General features: G+C 26.9%; 3 protein-coding genes across 8 annotated transcripts in view; 2 read left to right on the forward strand and 1 right to left on the reverse strand.

The window, feature by feature from the left end:
- Positions 1 to 19460, forward strand: part of LOC145199530 (uncharacterized) — a 300653-nt gene that overhangs the window by 280900 nt on the left and 293 nt on the right. Inside the window, exon 2 of one of the 2 annotated variants that reach the window (XR_016447906.1) lies at positions 18880 to 19041. The exons of the other annotated variant lie outside the window; for it this stretch is intronic. The gene's annotated coding sequence lies outside the window, so the exon portion shown is untranslated. The remainder of the gene's footprint in view (positions 1 to 18879; positions 19042 to 19460) is intronic. 2 annotated transcript variants of the gene reach the window in all.
- The window catches only part of LOC149877590 (uncharacterized), a 375375-nt gene that overhangs the window by 242784 nt on the left and 113131 nt on the right, over positions 1 to 19460 (forward strand). The window lies entirely within an intron of this gene.
- Positions 1211 to 19029, reverse strand: LOC149877606 (guanine nucleotide exchange factor DBS-like). 5 transcript variants are annotated; one of them, XM_090073789.1, is made up of 27 exons: positions 17491 to 17601; positions 17255 to 17403; positions 16274 to 16561; positions 14160 to 14228; positions 13915 to 14029; positions 13538 to 13628; positions 13165 to 13278; positions 11774 to 11890; positions 10957 to 11343; positions 9207 to 9326; positions 8850 to 9044; positions 8189 to 8448; positions 7790 to 8096; positions 7600 to 7716; positions 6969 to 7078; positions 6243 to 6312; positions 5829 to 5921; positions 5227 to 5370; positions 4106 to 4183; positions 3743 to 3946; positions 3459 to 3551; positions 3248 to 3326; positions 2678 to 2752; positions 2481 to 2562; positions 2128 to 2308; positions 1836 to 2022; positions 1212 to 1703 (listed from the first exon to the last, which is right to left on the reverse strand). In XM_090073789.1, the coding sequence occupies exons 3-27, from the start codon at positions 16425 to 16427 to the stop codon at positions 1612 to 1614; spliced, it is 3534 nt and encodes a 1177-aa protein (XP_089929915.1). In that variant the 5' UTR covers positions 16428 to 16561; positions 17255 to 17403; positions 17491 to 17601; the 3' UTR covers positions 1212 to 1611. The 5 variants fall into 5 exon arrangements, with proteins under 5 accessions (XP_089929917.1, XP_089929915.1, XP_089929914.1 ...); XM_090073788.1 differs by lacking the exons at positions 17255 to 17403; positions 17491 to 17601 and adding an exon at positions 18873 to 19029; XM_090073787.1 differs by lacking the exons at positions 17255 to 17403; positions 17491 to 17601 and adding an exon at positions 17791 to 18109.

Consider the following 19460-nt stretch of genomic DNA (forward strand, 5'->3'; position numbering starts at 1 on the left):
CCGAGTGATCTATGAACGAGTGTTTCAAAGGTCAATTTTTAAGCGCAAACGCAAGAATCCAACTTCAAATTTCAAGCCATGTTTCAAACCTGAGGTTAGACTTATACTATGAGAGATCTTTAACAGTCCATGAGTACAATCACTCATAATCTGAACATGACATCTTTTCTGAAATATTTGATAAAAATATTCTTAGCAAACACTACAAGTGTTTTACCTTCCAGTTATTCAACTTCAAAATTATTCATCCAGCAGTTGTGATGTGATTCCATGAAATGCGTAGGAGGAAAAGATTTGCGGGATGGGGTTATTTAAAATCATAAAGTTTTCTTATCTTGTTTATAGAACAATCTTTTAATTCTTCGAGCTGTTCACCTTTGACGATTGTGTTACATTAGTGTTTAACCAATAGAAAACAACATTTCAGCATTTATGAAGTGACTTGTTTATACTCAGTGAAAAGTGGCATGTGCCTTTTTTGGCTGCAATTTTAAAGATAGTGATTTTATACTCGATGGAAAAATAGCGTTACAATTGTTTGAATTAAAAACTGAACAGTATTTAAAATGCAATAACAAATTCATGTTTTAGCAGCTTTTAAGTCTTTAAATAAAATTTAAATTTTTTTTCTAGCCTCAAAAAAATGCTAATATCCCCATAAGTTGATAGACGAATTTGAGGAAAAAGCGTGTTCTAATGAAGGCATTTGTTTAAAATGAAAATTTTACAAATCACCTTAAAAAATCCTTTTTTGTTGAACGAGAGTGGTTTTTCTCTGTAGCCGATCATTTTATGTAAAATTTAAAACAGCTTAGGAAATTTATTATTTTCTTGTTGAAGAGTCGAGCATCCTTCAGTAGAAAAAAAAAACAAAAAAAAAAAAAAAAGAAACCGTATCTAGTTTTAAAAACATTCGCGATCACTTCAAATAAAACCTTCCATCATATACAACAAGCTGCTCATTTGAGAGCGACTTTCTATATATATTAAATACTTCAGCATCGCACTTAATGAACCATTTACACCTTTGCTATAATAATGTGCGATCCAATCAAAAAAATTAAAAATAAATATCAGACAAAAAAACTGCCCTTTTTAAAAAATTTTCAAGATTTACTAAAATCAAAAATTTTGAGAATTTTTTAAAAAAAAATTGGAGAATATTTCAAGAGAAATTTTGGAGAAATATTTCAAGAAAATAGTTGTAACAACAAAACTGAAAATAAATATAATAAAGATAGTAAAAATAATCAACATAATAAATATTGTGTAATAGTTAAAATTAGCTATAGTTAAACAGTAGAAAATTTAGGAAACACATATAGGATAAAAAAATCACACAATAATAAATACATCTTTCAATAAAATTATTTTGCGAAAAATTAATTCTGAAAAAGACAAAGAATAAAGAAAAATTTTCAAGAGAAAAATTTTTAAAAACGTATAACAGCGACAAAACGACGACACGGAAAGCACTTGTTTACAACAACGTGTTACAGCTGAGTCCAGGATATTTTTTAGAAAAATAATTTGAAATAAAAATACACAATCGATAGAAAACAAAAAAACAAAATACTTAGAAAAATTTATTAAATAAAAAAAAAAAAAATACTAAACGACGGTTTCAATCCATTTTCGTGGACTAGGCGACGTTGGTTTGACCGGTTCCACCTTTACTTCAAGCGAAGAATCGTTCTCTCGAGCTGAAATTTAAAATACCACAAGAAAATACCACAAAAAGGAACTGAAAAAACGGGAAGGTACCATAGCCAGAGTTACAAATACATTCTGATCGATTTAGAACAACATTTAGAACAATATTTAAAGATCTTTACCTTTATGCGCATCTAATCTTTCCAAATATCCAGATGGTGTCCAACCTTTTTTTCCAGTAGAAAAACTGCGGCAATACCACCACCCTTCCTCTCCTTCTTTAATGAGAACTATTTGTTCTCCTCCTTTTAAAGACATTTCTGAATCTTCGACTGCCTCATAGTCTGCTAATGCAATAAAGTTTGGATCCTGAAAAAAGAGATTTAGAAAGAAAACAAATAAACTTGAAGGAAAACAACTTGAAGCAAAATCTAAAATTTTTATAGATACAAAAAAAGGTCTTTAAAAAAAAACCTGGCTGTCTGTTTTTTTGGAAGCGCTATCATCGATTAAATTGGTTTCCGCAGGTAGACTCTCAGTATCAGCAGCCTCAAACTCATTTTCGGACCAATCTGAGTTAGACTCTTCGCTTGAATTATCTATGATGGCACCAGAGGAATCCATAGAAACGAAGTTGACTGGATTCATTTGAGCCCTGAAAAATATTACAGAAATAAAAAGTAAAGAGATTTTACGATGACAAACCTAAATTCATAAATCTTTAAAGTTTTTCTTTAGACAGAAGAATTTAAGAAGGAAAATATTTTGAACAAAAAAGCACTTTAAAATAATCTACTTTTTATCAAAGCAAAGGAAACTTATCAAACCTTTTCATTGATGTCATACCAGATAAATGTTTGTTACTTGAAAGAAAATCTTGACTTGGAGAGTTGGTTCTATTACTGGAATCTAGAAGAGAGATTCATAGAAAAGAACAATTTTTAAGGTTTAAATCTAAGATAAAAAACAAAAGAGCTAAAATGCCTCTTCATGCGCAAACTGATGCACAAAAGTTTAAAGAAACCTAGAAAATTAAGTTTTCTTCTGAGGTCTTCGGGACTTGTTCCTTCTTCAGAAGGAATTTTACGAGAAATTGTTTCTATAAAAAAAGTAAAAGGTTTTAAGATATCAGATTTCTTACTTTGATATAGAGGTTACTTTGATATAGAGGTTACTTTGATATAGAGGTTACTTTGATATAGAGGTTACTTTGATATAGAGGTTTAGATATAAAGGTTTTAAGAAATATGCTTAGAAAATATTAAAACAATTCAAAAATTGGAAAACATTTTCAGATTTTTAAACAAGAAACCGTTTAAACATTTTACTACCTTCAGCACCTTAAAAACTTAGAACCTAAAAACATACAGAAAAGAATGCACTGCTGGCTAATATATATTATTCCTCTACTTTGTTTATCATGCTTTGTTTTAGGGGGTCTTAGCAAAGGGTTTGCGTGTTTATTGGACTATGGGTGAGAACTAAATTGCTTATGGGTAAAAAAAAAAAAAAGAAAATAGGTTTGAAATTTACATTAAAGAAAATATTTATTGCCAACCTTGGTACCAACTTATTAATAGAAAAAATTATTAACCTTTGAAACCAGTGAACTGAGACATAAGAATTTTTCTTAGCTCTGTCACCAATGCTTGTTTTACTTCTAGATTTGGTGCCTAAATTTATTTATTTAAATGTAGACAAAAAAATTATTTTAAAAATAAAAGTTCGTCAGAAAGTACATATGGCAGAATATAAAATCTGAAATTATATTATCCCTTTATTTATTTAATTTCTAGATAACACACCTGCAATGTATAAACTTCATTTCTTCTTTGAACCCAAATTTCTAATTTGCAATCATGCCCTTTAACTGTCTCTGTAACTCCAATTTCTGAAGTCTGAAAAATTTATAAACTAAAAATTTTAAAAAACCTAAAAAATATACTCATAATAATTAAAATAGCAACAAAATTTTCTATTTTAATTATGAGTAAATTATTAAAATATTAATTATAATTAAATATTTTAAATATGAGTGAGTTTATAAAAAGTTTATAATTTGAACATTTTCTTTTGAATTTTTACGAACCTTTAAAAAGAGTTTACACTGATATGTACCCAAAGCTTTGTCATTGTCATACTCTCTTTTCGAAAATATTAAGCACTTTTCAAATACAAAAATCTGGCGTTGTTTACCACCAATTAACTTAAACTGACGTATGGTATTTTTTTTACTTTCCCAAACAAGAAAAGAATCTTGAAGCAGAAGCTTCCCTTGAGCATCTAGATTTCCCTAAAGAAGTATTTTTAAAAAAACTCAAATGTTTTAAATTGTATGGAAAATCAAACTATATCTGCCATGATAAACATGCAATGAATAACCTGTAACTTTAATTATAATATTATGCAAAAAAATTAGTTTAATTAATGATAATTTATGCAATAATATTACCGCAAAACCAACTAATCCAGATGAGTGCATAACATCATTCACATGACGTAAAACAATTTTCATAGTTTGTAAGGCTTCCTAAAGTTTTCATTTTGTGAAATAAAAGAAGAAAATTAACCAACCTTAATATAAAACTAAAAATAAATATAAAGAAAAATTAAAAACATTTTTTAAGTTATTTAAGAAATATATTCCATTTATGTATATTCTTTTTTAAGATAGAAATCTAATAGAATATTAGTCTAATATATATTATAGAACAATAAAATGCTCTAATTTTAAAAAGCTTGGCGTTAATGCTTTTATAATTATTTTGTATATAACGTGTGTTTGTGTGTATATTAATTATTCTCCTTGTCCTATGCTATTTCCTGATCTTTTCACACTTTTTAAAGTCAATTTTAATTTTTAGCTTTTTATATTCCGTTTATGTATATTCTGTTTTTATTAAATATTTTTATATTATTTACTTTGTTACATAGTCTAATAAAAGAATAATGGTCTAAAAAATAATAACAAGTTTTTAAAAAACAAATTTAACCACATTTAAATGTCTTTAGTGATTTATTGATTTTATGATAAATTTTTTTTAAAAAAAGAAAAAGGTCCAAAAAAAATATTTTAATGAATGTCAATCTAGTATTTTTGCCTAATATTTACAATAAAAACAAAGAAATAAAAAATGTGATTGAAAAATGATTTATTATCGTAACAAAAAGAAGTATCAACGCTTCAATTAACTCGAGTACGTGCAGGTTTCTGCAGGTTAACTTTGCTTGAGTTAAATTGATTGTAAATGTTTAAAAAAAAAGAATGAAATCAACTAAATTACTATATTTTTACATAGTAAGAAAATATTTACATATAAATAAAATTTGCATATTAACAGAATAAACAAGTTAATATAATTGACATATTAATTATGTATTTAAGTATTTATTTGTAATGACATACTATTGTCAGAAATTCAATGAACACATTTAAAATAACTTGTTACTTAATTTTCCTTTATCTGAAATAAACTAAAAAAACTTTACTAAAATAATAATATAAATATATAATAATATAAATAAATAATAGCAGTTTTCAAAGTTGCTTTCCAAGCTTAATGAAAAACATACCATAATATCTGCATGTGCTAAATGATTTTTACTGACATACTTCAACATTTCTGTAAGAAGCAGCCGATACTTGGTTACCCGTTGCACTGGCTTTAACAAATATGAATCAAGATTTAATTGGTGTCCAAGCTCCTTTTGACATTCCTTTGAAAAAGGTAATTAGAAATTTTAAAAATATCACTTTCATCTCTGTTAAAGACTTTTTTTAAGTTTTGATGAAGGTACAACATCAAAAGAGGAAAGTTTCTTCTGCAGCAGATTCTATTCTATCAGAGAAGTAAGTGCTTTTTCAAGCATAAAGAGCAGAAAACATTTTTAGGAAATATAGAAAGATAAACTATGTTAGGTGAATTATATAAAAATTACTAAAAAATGTAAATATATAAAAATCAACTAAAAAATACACAGATATATAATCTACCTGTACGTATGTATGTATGTATGTATGTATGTATGTATGTATGTATGTATGTATGTATGTATGTATGTATGTATGTATGTATGTATGTATGTATGTATGTATGTATGTATGTATGTATGTATGTATGTATGTATAAAATATAAAAATATTTTTAAGCAACTGAAGTGGAAAATACACTTACACTTAAAAAAGTTGTTTGATGCAATTCCTTTCTGAGTTCTTCTGAGTTTGGTTTGTTCTTACAATATGTTGCGTACAGTTGAAACTCTTCTTTCTGAGAGATTAGATTGAATGAAGAAATTGATATAAAATACAGCACATATTTTTAAGGGATTCTTGAAAAGTCTAGAGCAAACAAACATTTTACATAGCTTAAGTAAAACTATTTTTTATTGATTTTTAAGGTTGATAAAAATACAAAAACTGATCCTCATTGAACATGGTTATATCTAACAAAATGAATATTTACTTTATATGACATCATTTGAAGAAATAGATTTTGAAGGATAAAATATCAATCGAAGGGTAAGGATACTTTGTGCTAATGCAATTTTGTGTCCACTTAAAAAAATCAAATTCAAAAATATTTGCAAACCTTATTTAAAAATACTTGTCCTGCCAAATAAGGAGTATTTCTACATTTAACTAAATCTTGCAAGAATATCCTATAATAAAAATACAATTTAGTATTCTGTGAATTTCATAACAAAATTTGTAAATATGTAAAAATTCTTTTTTTTTTTTTTTTTGTAACTTCAAAATGTTTTTTATTTCAACTTACAAATGCTCCTAATTAAGCTTTTAGTGAGTAGTTTACTTTAAGTGAACTTCACCTCACTTGAAGTAAACTTCACCTTACTTAAAGTGAACTTTAATTGAGTGAGTTTACTTGAACTTTAATTGAGTGACTTTACTTGAACATCACCAAGTTCAATTTGGAGTCACATTTATAATCAATTTGATAGGCTCATCAAAAATAATTTTTAAGATTCAGAAAATATGTAAAAATCTTTTAGTAGAGCAAAGTGTTCATCATATTCTTCATTTTATAAAAATATACCCCAATACACAACTGATTTGTGATGATAATCAAAAAATTCATCCAAGTCATACATCAAAACAAAAGCTGTATCATCAAAACAAATCAAATTCTAGAAGCTGAAAAACTATTATGGTTTTCAAGGACTTCACAGAAAACTCACAGGACAATTGCAAAAATGGTAAAATTATAATTTTTCTAAATTTTATTTTAATCATTTAAATTATGTGTAATTTATTTAAATAAAAAATTTAAAAAAAATACTATTTATAGAACATTTACTTGCTATGGAAGTTGTAAATCTCTTCTATATTTCCAAATACAATGTGCTTTTGTGATCGAATATGAGCAGGAATATCATATTTAGGGTCATCAAACCACTTAAAATAGCTCTAAAAAAATTTCAATTCTTATATAATTAATTAATTTAATTAACAATTAAAGATAAACATTATGCAAGACAAAACACTGAGCTAATAAAACGATCATGTAATTAAATGACAAATAGAAAATAATTGAACTTAAAATAGAAAAAAAATTAACATCAAGTAGGAAATAATGTAACATCATAGAGAGGATGCAAAATTGAATCTCACAAGTAGAGAGCAACCAAATAAATAGTATAATAAATGATCAAGTAAATAAAAACACAATTTAAAAAAAAGTTCCTAACACTACTTCCATGGATTAATGAGAATAATTAGTACTAGTGAGTATAATTAGTACTAATGAGAATAAATATAACTTCAACTGGGGAATTTAGTTCTTCATAGTTTAAATGTTATGACAAACCAAAAAAAAATTTAATTATATTTATTACATAATATTTACTATTATTATGTTAAATACTAACATTCAGTTATCAAATTGTATCTAGCAAAATGAGTTACGGAATTTTCATTCAATAACTTACCTGCATAACAGTGGCTAGATCATTAACATAATCAATTTCCGTATTAACAAGTTCGGTTGTTACATGACGAATTTTTTTGCGGTTTTCAGGATCTTCTTCAGACTCTGCCCTTTCCAGCTAATAGATAATAAAACTCAGAAAATAATAATGCATACTTAAATACAAAAAAAAAATACAGATAAACATTTACCTCCAGTGGTGAAGAAACAGGTCGTTTTATTGAACTACGTAGCGACTTCCTAAAATTCTGATTTCTTTTGTATTTCTCAATATCATCTGTCACAACCACCTTGATTTCATTTTTATTAACCAAAGGGGAGTTCTGAACAGTAGGGGATTTTATTGTTTTTGGGTTTGAATCAGCATCAGTTAATTTTAAGTCAAGCAATTCCTTTTCTTTTAACTTAGCAACAACAGCTGGTGCAGAAGCTGTTTCAACTACTAATGCTTTAACTGGTTGCACTGGACGAGCAGGCTTATTCACAACTTTCTTCAAGCTAAAAAAAAAAAAACAATTTTTTGAAACTAAATTCTTTACACAAACACAATGCAATTTGACTGAACTCAAATTAGAGTATGTAAACTGTACCTAGCTTCTCTTCGCTCTAGCATTAGCTTTACTTCTGCCATGCGTTTCAAAGCTTGTTCAACTTTTTCATCCAAGATTTTGTTTTGTAGCTTAGCACACAGGGTATTGATTTGATTCATCTTCTTCATGTTAATTCCTTGTCCATCTTTCATAAATAATTCAACTTCATTAAAACATTTCGAAGCAACATCTTCATTGTTAAAACACTCCATGGGTTGTGCTGCAAGCAAGTCAACACCTGCTTGGCACCAATTATGAAGCTGAAAAATTTTCAAAAATTTCTTTTAATGTATTACTAAAAGTATTTATTTGATATTATTTATAAAAAATTATTTTCCAGCAGTAAGATAATGCTGATTTATGATTATTCTTTCCCTTTTTTATTTTATTTATCTGGCTTCTATTGTTACTATACATTTTATACAATATCAATAATTATTGGTTTAAAAGAATTTGAACTTCCTTTTTGATTTAATTCATGCAGTTTAGTTTTATTTTATCTTTTTTAACTAAGGTGGTCTATACAAATTCTTTTTTTAGTCGTTATTCTCATTTATTGAAAAAAATAAAAAACAATATTCAAGCTCTGGATCAAGTAAAGATTAAACTCTTGCAGCTGAGAACAAAAGGCAAAAAATTACTTTTATAGGCTCTGATTTACCTTTTCCAAACACATGAAGACATCTAAAGAGATTTGAAGCAAACTCCTCCGAGACTCTAACTTTGATTCAAAGTCATTGCACAGATTTCGTATTTCATTGTTACAGTATTTAACTGATTCATGAGCAAATGGAAGAAAAACAATAAGCATGGCAACCCCTTTATCTTTAAGCTTCATCATTTGTTCGTAAGGTTCCTTAAAGAAGAAAATTGTTTAAGTTGAAAAACAAAGGCAAACTCATTCTTTCTACTTACACTTTAAATAACTTCATGTAAGTTTCTTTTTATATTTTAATAAATTAAAAAGGAAATTTAAAATGCTGAAATAATCCTTCTTTATCATATAAAAAAAACATACTTTGCGTTTCAGTTCGAAGTCATCTAACTCTTCTAAGAGATCTTTGGCACTACTTAGCGAGTCACCAATATCTGTGCGTGATTCTAAGATACTAGTAATTTGCATCAACCTTTTTGCAATCTGAAATAATTTACATTTATTTATTTATTTAAATATATATAATTCTTATAATTTTTTTTGAGCATTTTACTATTTTTTGTTTAGTGTATTTTAAAAATTTAAAGAAAGAATTAATGTTCATGTGACTTTTAGGATTATTGGTAGAATTAGTAAAATGAAAGTAAGTGCAAGTTTTCTAACATAAATACTGCAATCAAGGTCTTTAAAGTTTGTCCACAAATTTTTAAGATTAATAATGACCTATAAAACCTATAAGGTTTTTGAAATATTTCAAAAACCAATTAATCAACTTGCTTTAAAGGAAGTTTATCTAAAATATACAATAAAGCTTTTAAAAAGCATCATCTTTGAGCTGATTTTGAGATGATATTTTTTCAATTTAAAAATAGCTGAGTTTTTAAATCACACAAAGAGCTTGCAAAACCATTATTTTCTTTCTAAATTTCTTGGTTTTAATTGGTTTTAGCAAAATCTAAGGCTTCATTCTCTTTGGTATAAAATTATTGGGGCCTGGGAAAATAGAGTTGAGTTTCATCACTCATTATAATGCACTTTTGATTTCCTTGAAGCTTTTTGATTGCAGCTTTTGACTGCATTTTTGGTCCTTGCTGAATTGTTGATGAGATCTTCCATTGAACTTCTGCTTCCTGTAGCCATCTTGTAGCTATTTCTCAGATTGTCAACTTGGGAATACCAGTTTATTTTTATAAGCCAAACAGAGTACTCTTGATATGTATCAATCTTTTTGATCACTTTTTGATCAAGTTTCAAACTTGACAATTTGATGATATGTGGAGTGAAGGTTATGAATGGGAAAGAAACTGCTTTCCTTGGGACTTTATACTCTTTTGGAACATGATTTTTAACCCACTCATCTAAAATAAACTTTCTCACTTCTGCATGCAAATACATTTTCTTTGTTTACAATCAACTTTTTTTAAATACTGTTTGAAAGGGAAATAAATTTGCTTTAAAACAATAAAAAAAATTAACAAAATCAATTAAGTGGTTCTTGAAATATTTCAAATACCCCATGGGTTATTATTATTTTGGACAGTCTTTAAAAGGTTTGAAAGTGCTTTACGATGTAACAATTTAATTTTAACTCATTATTTTAATTTAATAATTTCAACATGTAATTTTAAAATATTACTTAAATTAAAAGTTTTTTATTTAAAACAAAACTCAATACAAAAAGTCCTGCATTTAGTTCAAAATTTTAAATTCTCTTCCATTTAAAAATGGAAACTTAAAATTAAGGGTCTGCATATCGTTTCATTTCCGTATTGTTATCATGCCGATATGATAGTGGAAAAAAAAAGTGTCACCGGAATAGTTACAACAAAATATTGGTAAAATTATTTTATTCGGTAATGTAGTTGGTTTAAACCTCAACGGAATTCTCATCAATCCGATGACACTTTTTTTCCACTATCATATCAGAATGATAACAATACAGAAATGAAACGATACGCAGACCCTTACTTAAAATCAGACTTAACTCTTTTGAGAGGTTTGTGCACCTAAGACATAAGAATTAGAAATCTATGGCCTTGTCCATTAGGCTAAACCTAATTTTAAAAAAAAAATCAACTAAAAAAGATAAATATAAAGTAAAGAAATCACATACTGCATTAAATGAAAGCTCAAATTCACAAACTTCTTTTGCCTGTTCAAGGTACTTTTTTTGATTTTTCCAAAGGTTTTGTAAATGTTGACTAAGAAACGTAAGACGCTCAAAGCAAACTTGCAACTGAGCTGAGTTGTATTTCTCTAATAAACTTTGATCTCTTAACAAATGACTCAGAGGTTTATTAACTATTGGTTCCAAAGTATGAAAGATTTCCACAGTGCATCTTATATCCTCAGAGATATCCTCAATTAATTGCTCTTGCTGCTTCTGTAAGCTATCAACTTGCTCAACACTTGGTAGAGGTCTCTTGCGATTGAACAAATTAAAAACATCTTTTACACTGTTACCCAGCTTGATGCAAGTCTTTTGAAATCTTTCAATTGCCTTAAAAAAAAAAGATTATAATAATAAAGTAAATAAAGTAACAATAATAAAGTAAAAATAATTATTAAAAAATCTACTTATTATTTATATTAAAATATCTGCAAGATTTGAGCAAAGTTTTTATTTAGTAGCTAAAACAGCAGTAAGTGGGAGAAATAAGTTTGCTGTGGTCACTCACAGGTAAAGTTCATAACAAATTGGATTTATTGTGTGTGAAGTTACAAATTGGATTTACTGTGTGTGAAGTTACAAATTGGATTTACTGTGTGTGAAGTTACAAAGAATCTTATTGTATTTTAGTTAAACCCTCAAAAAGATAAAGAATTTACTGTGTGTGAAGTTACAAAGAATCTTATTGCATTTTAGTTAAACCCTCAAAAAGATAAAGAATTTTTTTCACTAATAAAAATAGAACACAAATGAGAATTACAGTTGTGTACTCGATCCATTCACTGATTACAAAATTGTGAAATCCTCCGAGATCAGTTGGAAGCTCTGAAAGGTCCACATATTCATATAATTTTTCTTTATTTTCCAAAATAACTATCTAAAAACAAACAAATTATAAAATGTATTAAGATTCCATTTTTTTATTAAATTAACAGTCATAAAGATATAGATTAGTTTCCAGTAGGAACTAACCGATGAGTCAGTATCAATATAACCAAATAAAATTGCTCAATTCTAAAAGGACTTATAAACAACTTTTATTTGGCCAAAACTTTGTGTATGTAATGTTGAAGAATTCACTGAATGTAATGTTGAAGAATTTACTGAATGTAATGTTGAAGAAGAATTCACTGAATTGACTTAAACAAAATATTTTTAAAAAGTCTATTAAAGAAATTATTATATAGTAATTATTATAAAAGTCTATTACAAATTATATTACATAGTAATTATTATAAAAGTCTATTACAAATTATATTACATAGTAATTATTATAAATATATGTTTGTCATAAATTTATTGTTATTACAAATTTATCATTATTACAAATTTATTAATACCCATTTATGTTGCAACAAACAGCAATGAAGCTTCCCTAGTGTTAGGCCATATAAATATTTAACTCTCTTTTCAGAAATAAAATATTCCATATCAACACATGGGGTTATCAACTGTTAACACATGGGGTTTTATATTGATGCCATCAATGAAAAACAACAAATGCTTTGAATGGAATTGTTAGCATTATTTACTAATATTTTTAAACAATAATTGCAGTTGAAATGAATAACTTGATTTTTTATTTTAAACAAAAAAAAAAAAAAACCTGGATTAAAAAGAAACTGGTTCAAAAATTTCAAAGTACATGTAACTTCATTAGTTGTTAAACAACATGTATATTCAGCTTGAAAAGAAAATGTTTTCATAATTTTGCTAAACTTTTAGGTGATGCTTATAATCATAAATTAGTTATACCAATCTACACTAAAAGAGAAGCCAGATAGCTTCTCTCTATTTTAAAGCTAAAAACACCTATTGTGAGCAGTAAAATTGACAATTCAGCCATCAAAAAAGTATTAAAAATCCACTTGAGCTGCATATGGAAGCAGAAAGCAACCTAGTACTTACTGTAACAAAAGCAAAATTTGAATAACTAAGGATAACTTTAGAAATTGCATTTTTACAAAGTATGTAACTGTAAACCTGTTGTTTTTTTAAGTTACACATCCATCTGTTCACCCCAATTAATATCAATGGAAATATATAAATATTAATCTTAAAATAAAAAATAAAAATAAAATTAAAAAAAAAAAAACAAAAAAAAATTTAAACTCACTTAACTACACAAAAACATGAACAAGTAAGACTCACAGAGTGCTTTGTAAACTCCTGAAGTTGTTTTGTATCCTTAATACTGAAATGACGCTGAACAAAACCTTGCGGTTTTATCAGCAGGATGTAGTGAATAAAACGAACTTCAAAAGCCTAAAAATAAAAAAAAACTTTATTGTAACTATTGGTTTAACCTAAATGTAAAGATAAACTTAATGTAAAGACTAAGTTTCAATTTTAAAAAATCTTTACTTTAAGAGCATATAAGTTTAGGTTGCTCTTTTGGTCCCTTCTAAACCGCTTAAACACTGGTAGAAATGTACCTACAAAAACTTATTAAATAAATAACATCAAGTCAGAGTTCCAGCTGTTTATTATTACTAAATATATTGTTATTACTAAACATATGTACCTCTAGTAATTTTATCAGCACCTTCACATTACTCCATTTATCATTTTGACTGTCAACAACAACAACAAATTTCTCATTTTCCCATAACACGCTATAAAAAATTTTAAAAAAACAAAAAATTTGTTACTTTGGGATGTTTTTGGTGAGGAACAAAAAGTTGATGTAAAATTAAAAACCAGAATCTTTAATACTGAATCTTTAACACAAATCATTTCATAAATTTCTATCACTTCAGTAAATAAGTATCACTTCAGACCATTCTCAATACAGTGACTCTTAAGGTTGAAACTGACAAATTTCTGAGCTTAGTCAAACACAGAAGTATCAAAATAACTGTGAGTTTTTTGAAATTTGTTTGCAATAATTAAGACACCTACCTTGCAGTTTTTTGTAAATAAACCACAGCTTTGTTAAAGGTTTCATTTGAAACTGAGGCTACAATAGGAGATGTGGTACATAGAATCAAAGGGTGTCCTTCTTTATCTTTACCTCCTTAGAATGAAACAACAAAAAACTATTATTTATTACATTAATTACAAATGTAATATTAACATAAAATACAATATTTACTTGAACACTTTTTATTTTGTATTTTATTAATCAGCTTCTGAATTTCACAAACCTGACAAATAAATCACTTTCTGTTGCAAAACACTAGCAATTTCTAAAATCTTTATTTCACACATCAAGCCTGAAAAAGTAGGAAAAAAAAGAGAAGGCTATTACAGAACATCTCAATACCAAAAAGCATGTTGAAAAAACTTGCAGATAATATTTTTTTCATTAATACCACAAATTAATCCACAAGTTAGAAAAATGGTAATTGACCTTCTTTCTAACAAAAATGATTGTTTTGATTGGCTAGAAAAAAATTAAATGAGTTCCTTGTAATCACTACAATAAAAAAAAGTAATTATACTGTGCACATAATGTGGCAGTTTTGATTTTTTTAACTTTCAAAAATTGCTGAGAAAAATGGAATAGCAATTAGTAAAACTAATGCACATTGAAGTTTTCTTAAGAAATATAATCAAAGGTTGGTAAAAACTTTGTATAAATATTTAAAAATTTTAACATGCTAATTCCATAAATGAGTAGCATATTAAAGCAAAAAATTATATAAGTTTTGATTTCTTAGTAAGAACTGTTTATTTAAAAATTATCAAGCATTAAAATTTTTTTAAAACATTTTTATTGAAATAGTAAAAGTAATACCAAATCATTCTTAAATGTATGAAAATCTTTTCTTTTTTTTTTATAAAAAAGTAAATAGATATAAACTATTTATTGCACATTAGTCTATTAAGATTTAGTCATGACAATGAAGTAAGCATTACAACATTACATACACATTACATACAACATTAATAGAAGCAAAATGATAAGTTTAAGGTTACAGTTTTAACCCTTTTCTTTCTTTCCTGATATGCAAAGGGTTTTTTGTTTCTACACATAATTTAAGAACTCTGTAATCTTGAACTTTAGCATTCTTGAATATTGCTTTTATGAGCACACAAGCCAAATAGTTTGAATCAGACAAATTGTTCATAAGTAATTTACAGACAGATAATCTACATATCATATCATGTAATTATATTATCTATCATATTATATATTGAATACATAATATTTTTAGGGAAAGAATTTGAAGTTTAGAAAGTTCAATGCTAATTAACTAAATATGTAAAAGGTTATAATAATAATAAAACTCCAATAGTATTTCAAATACTATTTCATATTTAGGGCTTTGGAACAATATTAGGTAGACTGAACACACACTTTGATAACTTTGGTAGACAGCAACATGGGAAAAAATTGTTTTACTATCTCTGTTCAATAAAGTTGAAAAGTTATTATTTTTTATCATTTAGGATTATTAGCAGCTTCTTCTTAGGAGCTACCTATTTTTTTGACAACATAAAAACTGTTATATTTTCAATAGTATTAGAAAAACTCTATAATCTCTTATAATGTTATAATCTTCTTGTTGTCATCATCATCATCATCATCATCATCATCATCATCATCATCATCATCATCATCATCATCATCATCATCATCATCATCATCATCATCATCATCATCATCATCATCATCATCATCATCATCATCATCATCATCATCACCATCATCATCAATCATCATTATTGTTGTTATCATCACCATTACCATTATCAACATAATTGCCATCATCACCACCATTAACATCATCCTTATTATCTTCATGGCCTTCATCATCATCATCCGCAGCAGCAGCATTATTATCATCATCAGCATCATCATCATCCTCATCTTCATCCTCATCATCATTATTATTGTCATCATCATCATTATTAACATTATTGTTATCATCACCACCATAAACATCATCATCATCATCATCATCATCATCATCATCATCATCATCATCATCATCATCATCATCATCATCATCATCATCATCATCATCATCATCATCATCACCATTGTCATCATCGTCATCATCATCATACCATCATCATCATTGTCATCATTGTCATCACATCACATCATCATCAAAACAAATACCTTACTAGTTTAGAAATTCTAAACAAGACTATTAACATATAAGCACTAAAGCAACCAAAAAAGGAAAATAAAATAATGTATTTGTTATCTATTGTACAATTTCTAAATGAACTAGTTTTAATCATTAACAATGATTATTAATTAATAATGAACACTTGCAAAAAAAAAAAAAAAAAAAGTAAAATTTACCTAAATCGCTTACAAGACCATCTACTGTATCATGAGATAGCTCTTCAATGGATGTGGCATCACTGTTAGTGAAATCAGGAAGTTGTTCTTTGATGACATTTTCATTATTAATGATATTTGACTGTATAAGATTGTCAACAGGGTTCTCAGACATTTTTTATGGTTGTTCTTATGTTTATGGTATGTAGAGTATACTTTTAACTTTAGTAATTCAAAAATTCTCTATTTAACAAACCAATCAAAATCATTTTTCTTTGTGATGCTGATTTGATTAAGTAAAGGTGCTTTCTAAAAAGAAACATAGATTTTGTAGAATTTATAGAAATATTACTTTTTACTTATTATTATTTTACTTATTACTTATTATTATTTAGAAAATAGAGATTATGTACTTATTTAAGATAATACCAAAACTGGTTGAGTTCTCTTACTACTTTATATAAATATATATTTAGCCTATTGATATCTTTTACTCAATATTAATTTTTACTATACAACCACTGCATAAGTTTGCTCTACTGTTTTACAGTTCAATGTCTAAAAATATTAACTCTATGATAAACATTGTAAAAATTATAATTTATAAAAATGGTATATGTATAAGAAACTTTTTATATTGGTATATTATCTATATACATTTTAACCAGTAACAGATTATACCATAAGAGTGATAACTATGGCCAACAGAACCACTACATAAAAAAGTAAATTGAAATATGGCAATCAACTAACAGGGAACTCATTGTGATGTAATGCACATTAAAATGTTTTAATATCAATGGGCTATTAAACTGATCCCCATTCAAGAAGATGCATACTTCCTTGAAATAAGTTTTTTCAAGTGATAAGGTGTTTCCTTTTGGGATTTTTTAAAGTATTTTATTTTCAGCTTATGTGTTTTAGAGAAGAACAATAGATTACAAGTATCAGGCATTATTTCGTAAAAAAACGTAGGGTATTTAAAGATAAATAATTTCATACCGCGCTTAATCTTAAAGAGGAATTTAATTTGGGATGAGTGTATACAAATGCATCCTCCTTCAGGTATATATAAAGAATCAGCCATATGAATTGGTAAGGTCAGTCTTTATAAAAAACAACCGTTGACCCGTATTGGTAAAAGTGCTGAACTGAAAATTAGAAAAAACATAGAAGCACAAGTAGATTTATGTTAAAATAGATTTGAGTTAAAGTCGAATAACAAAAAAAAAACTAACAGCAGAATGTATATTTATAGGGTGCTCATAACTTCTTTGTTTGTTTAAACCTAATTTTAAGTTTTTCAAATTCTATTAAGTTTACCGGTAATCGATAAACAAACGCATCAATTTACTGCCGTTTCATTTGCACTTTTGTTTTAAAGCGTTGTTTGTTTGTGAACCTTAAAAGGTATATAACGCCTTTGGCATAAAAACCACGCTAAAAGAAAAGGTATAAAACGTTTGTATTCTGTTGTTCCTATATTCCCAGCTTTAAAAAATAAATATTTCATATTTTATTTTAATACGGCATACTACCTTAAATATAAAATTTGAGATCATTTCGAAAGATGATTGTAAACAATTGATTGGGTCCAATATTTCATTACAACTAATCCCGCCTCTTCCGAAGATTTAACAATTATAGTGTTTATTGAAAAACGACAGTCGCGACATCTTGTTTTTCGACGAACGGTCGTTTAATCATAAATTATTTAATAACGTTAAGTGTGGCAAAATTGAATTAAAGCGGTAGTTTTATAGCAAGCAAAAAATATTCAGCCATAGAATACTCTAATTCTAGATATATAGAATTTTCGACAATATCTTTGCATCAATACTTAATAAATTTCAAATTGAAGAATCGATCATTTTTATGACGTTTAAAACTTTGAATTTCTTTTGTTTTCAAAATCGCCTCTATGTTTTTTTATATTTCTTTTTCTTTCAAGATTAGAAATTATAGTGCATGACGCACTTAAACTTGATGGATGTTTATAAACGCTTCACCAACTTTACGTCAGAAATGCATTTCAGTTTTTCCAGCTTAAATGTTTTATGTCATAAATGAATCGCTTTCTTTTAAAAATTAAACATTATGGACGCCACTTCTTAAAACTGTCCAAGTTTGTTGAAATGATTTTAAGGTTTTAAAAATTTTACCAGCATTTTGGTATAGATTTGTGTTCTATCAGATACTCAGAATTATTCTTGTGATAAAAGGTCATTCATGGTTTTGACCTCCTGGAAAATTTTCGCGGAAATTTTCCAATTTTTATGAAATGAATTTTTGTGCAACGTAAAGATAAAATAAACTCCGATATATATAGTATTAATTGGCTTGAAATTAGTTATGAGTTTACAAGTTATGAGTTTACGAGTCATGAGTTTATAAGTTATGAGCAACACTTTACAGGGGGTTTTCTTCCTCAGAATTGATTTTTGTTTTTGACTTTTTGACTTTGTGGCAAAAAGTTCTTGGCAACTCGTTTTTCATCAAAACGATTTGAAAAGATGTAAACTTGCAAAAACCATTTTACTCAGTGAGACACAACTAAAAGTTACGTCATAATGACATAATAAAAATGTTAATAAAAATTAAATATCAAAATAAGATTTACTTTATAGTTCACTGATCACTGATCGATGTGGTCACTGATGAAGATATTTGATGATTGACTTTGAAGAGCTGTAAAAAAGAAGACTTAAAAGTGTCACTTTTTAAAAAAAGTTCCAATCCGTTCCGCTTATCACCGTCTTTGATTTCGTAGGTTTCATATCTTCTTAAAGGTAAAAAAAGAAAAACTTATTTGTTTCCAGTTATTTCATGATTAATTTAATGAAAAAAGTCTCTTTGTTAGTTCTTGTAGCCTGAGATTTCAAACATTTTTAATTACAAGTCTGATATTTGTAATTTTTGATCACAGTAAAGACCAAAAAGAATATCTGATCACTTTTCAGGGAGCAAAATTAAAAAAATTTGGTACTCTGAAAAGTGACATTAGAAACACAAGCCTATGCATACATCAGTTTTAGCAGAATTTTAATGATTTTTTTAAAGAAATATTATAAATAATTTTGGGTAATCAATTCTTTTTGCAATTTTCTCCTTTTTCAAAGGTTTTCGAAAAGAAATTTGTGTAATGGCTATTCGAGTTAAATAAATTTTATGGTATGTTAAATTATGTTAATTTATATTCTTTATGTTA

Source organism: Hydra viridissima, unplaced genomic scaffold (genome assembly GCF_058129835.1).
Source record: "Hydra viridissima isolate aposymbiotic clone 2 unplaced genomic scaffold, HvirCarnegie_v1 scaffold_16, whole genome shotgun sequence".
NCBI lineage: Eukaryota > Metazoa > Cnidaria > Hydrozoa > Anthoathecata > Hydridae > Hydra > Hydra viridissima.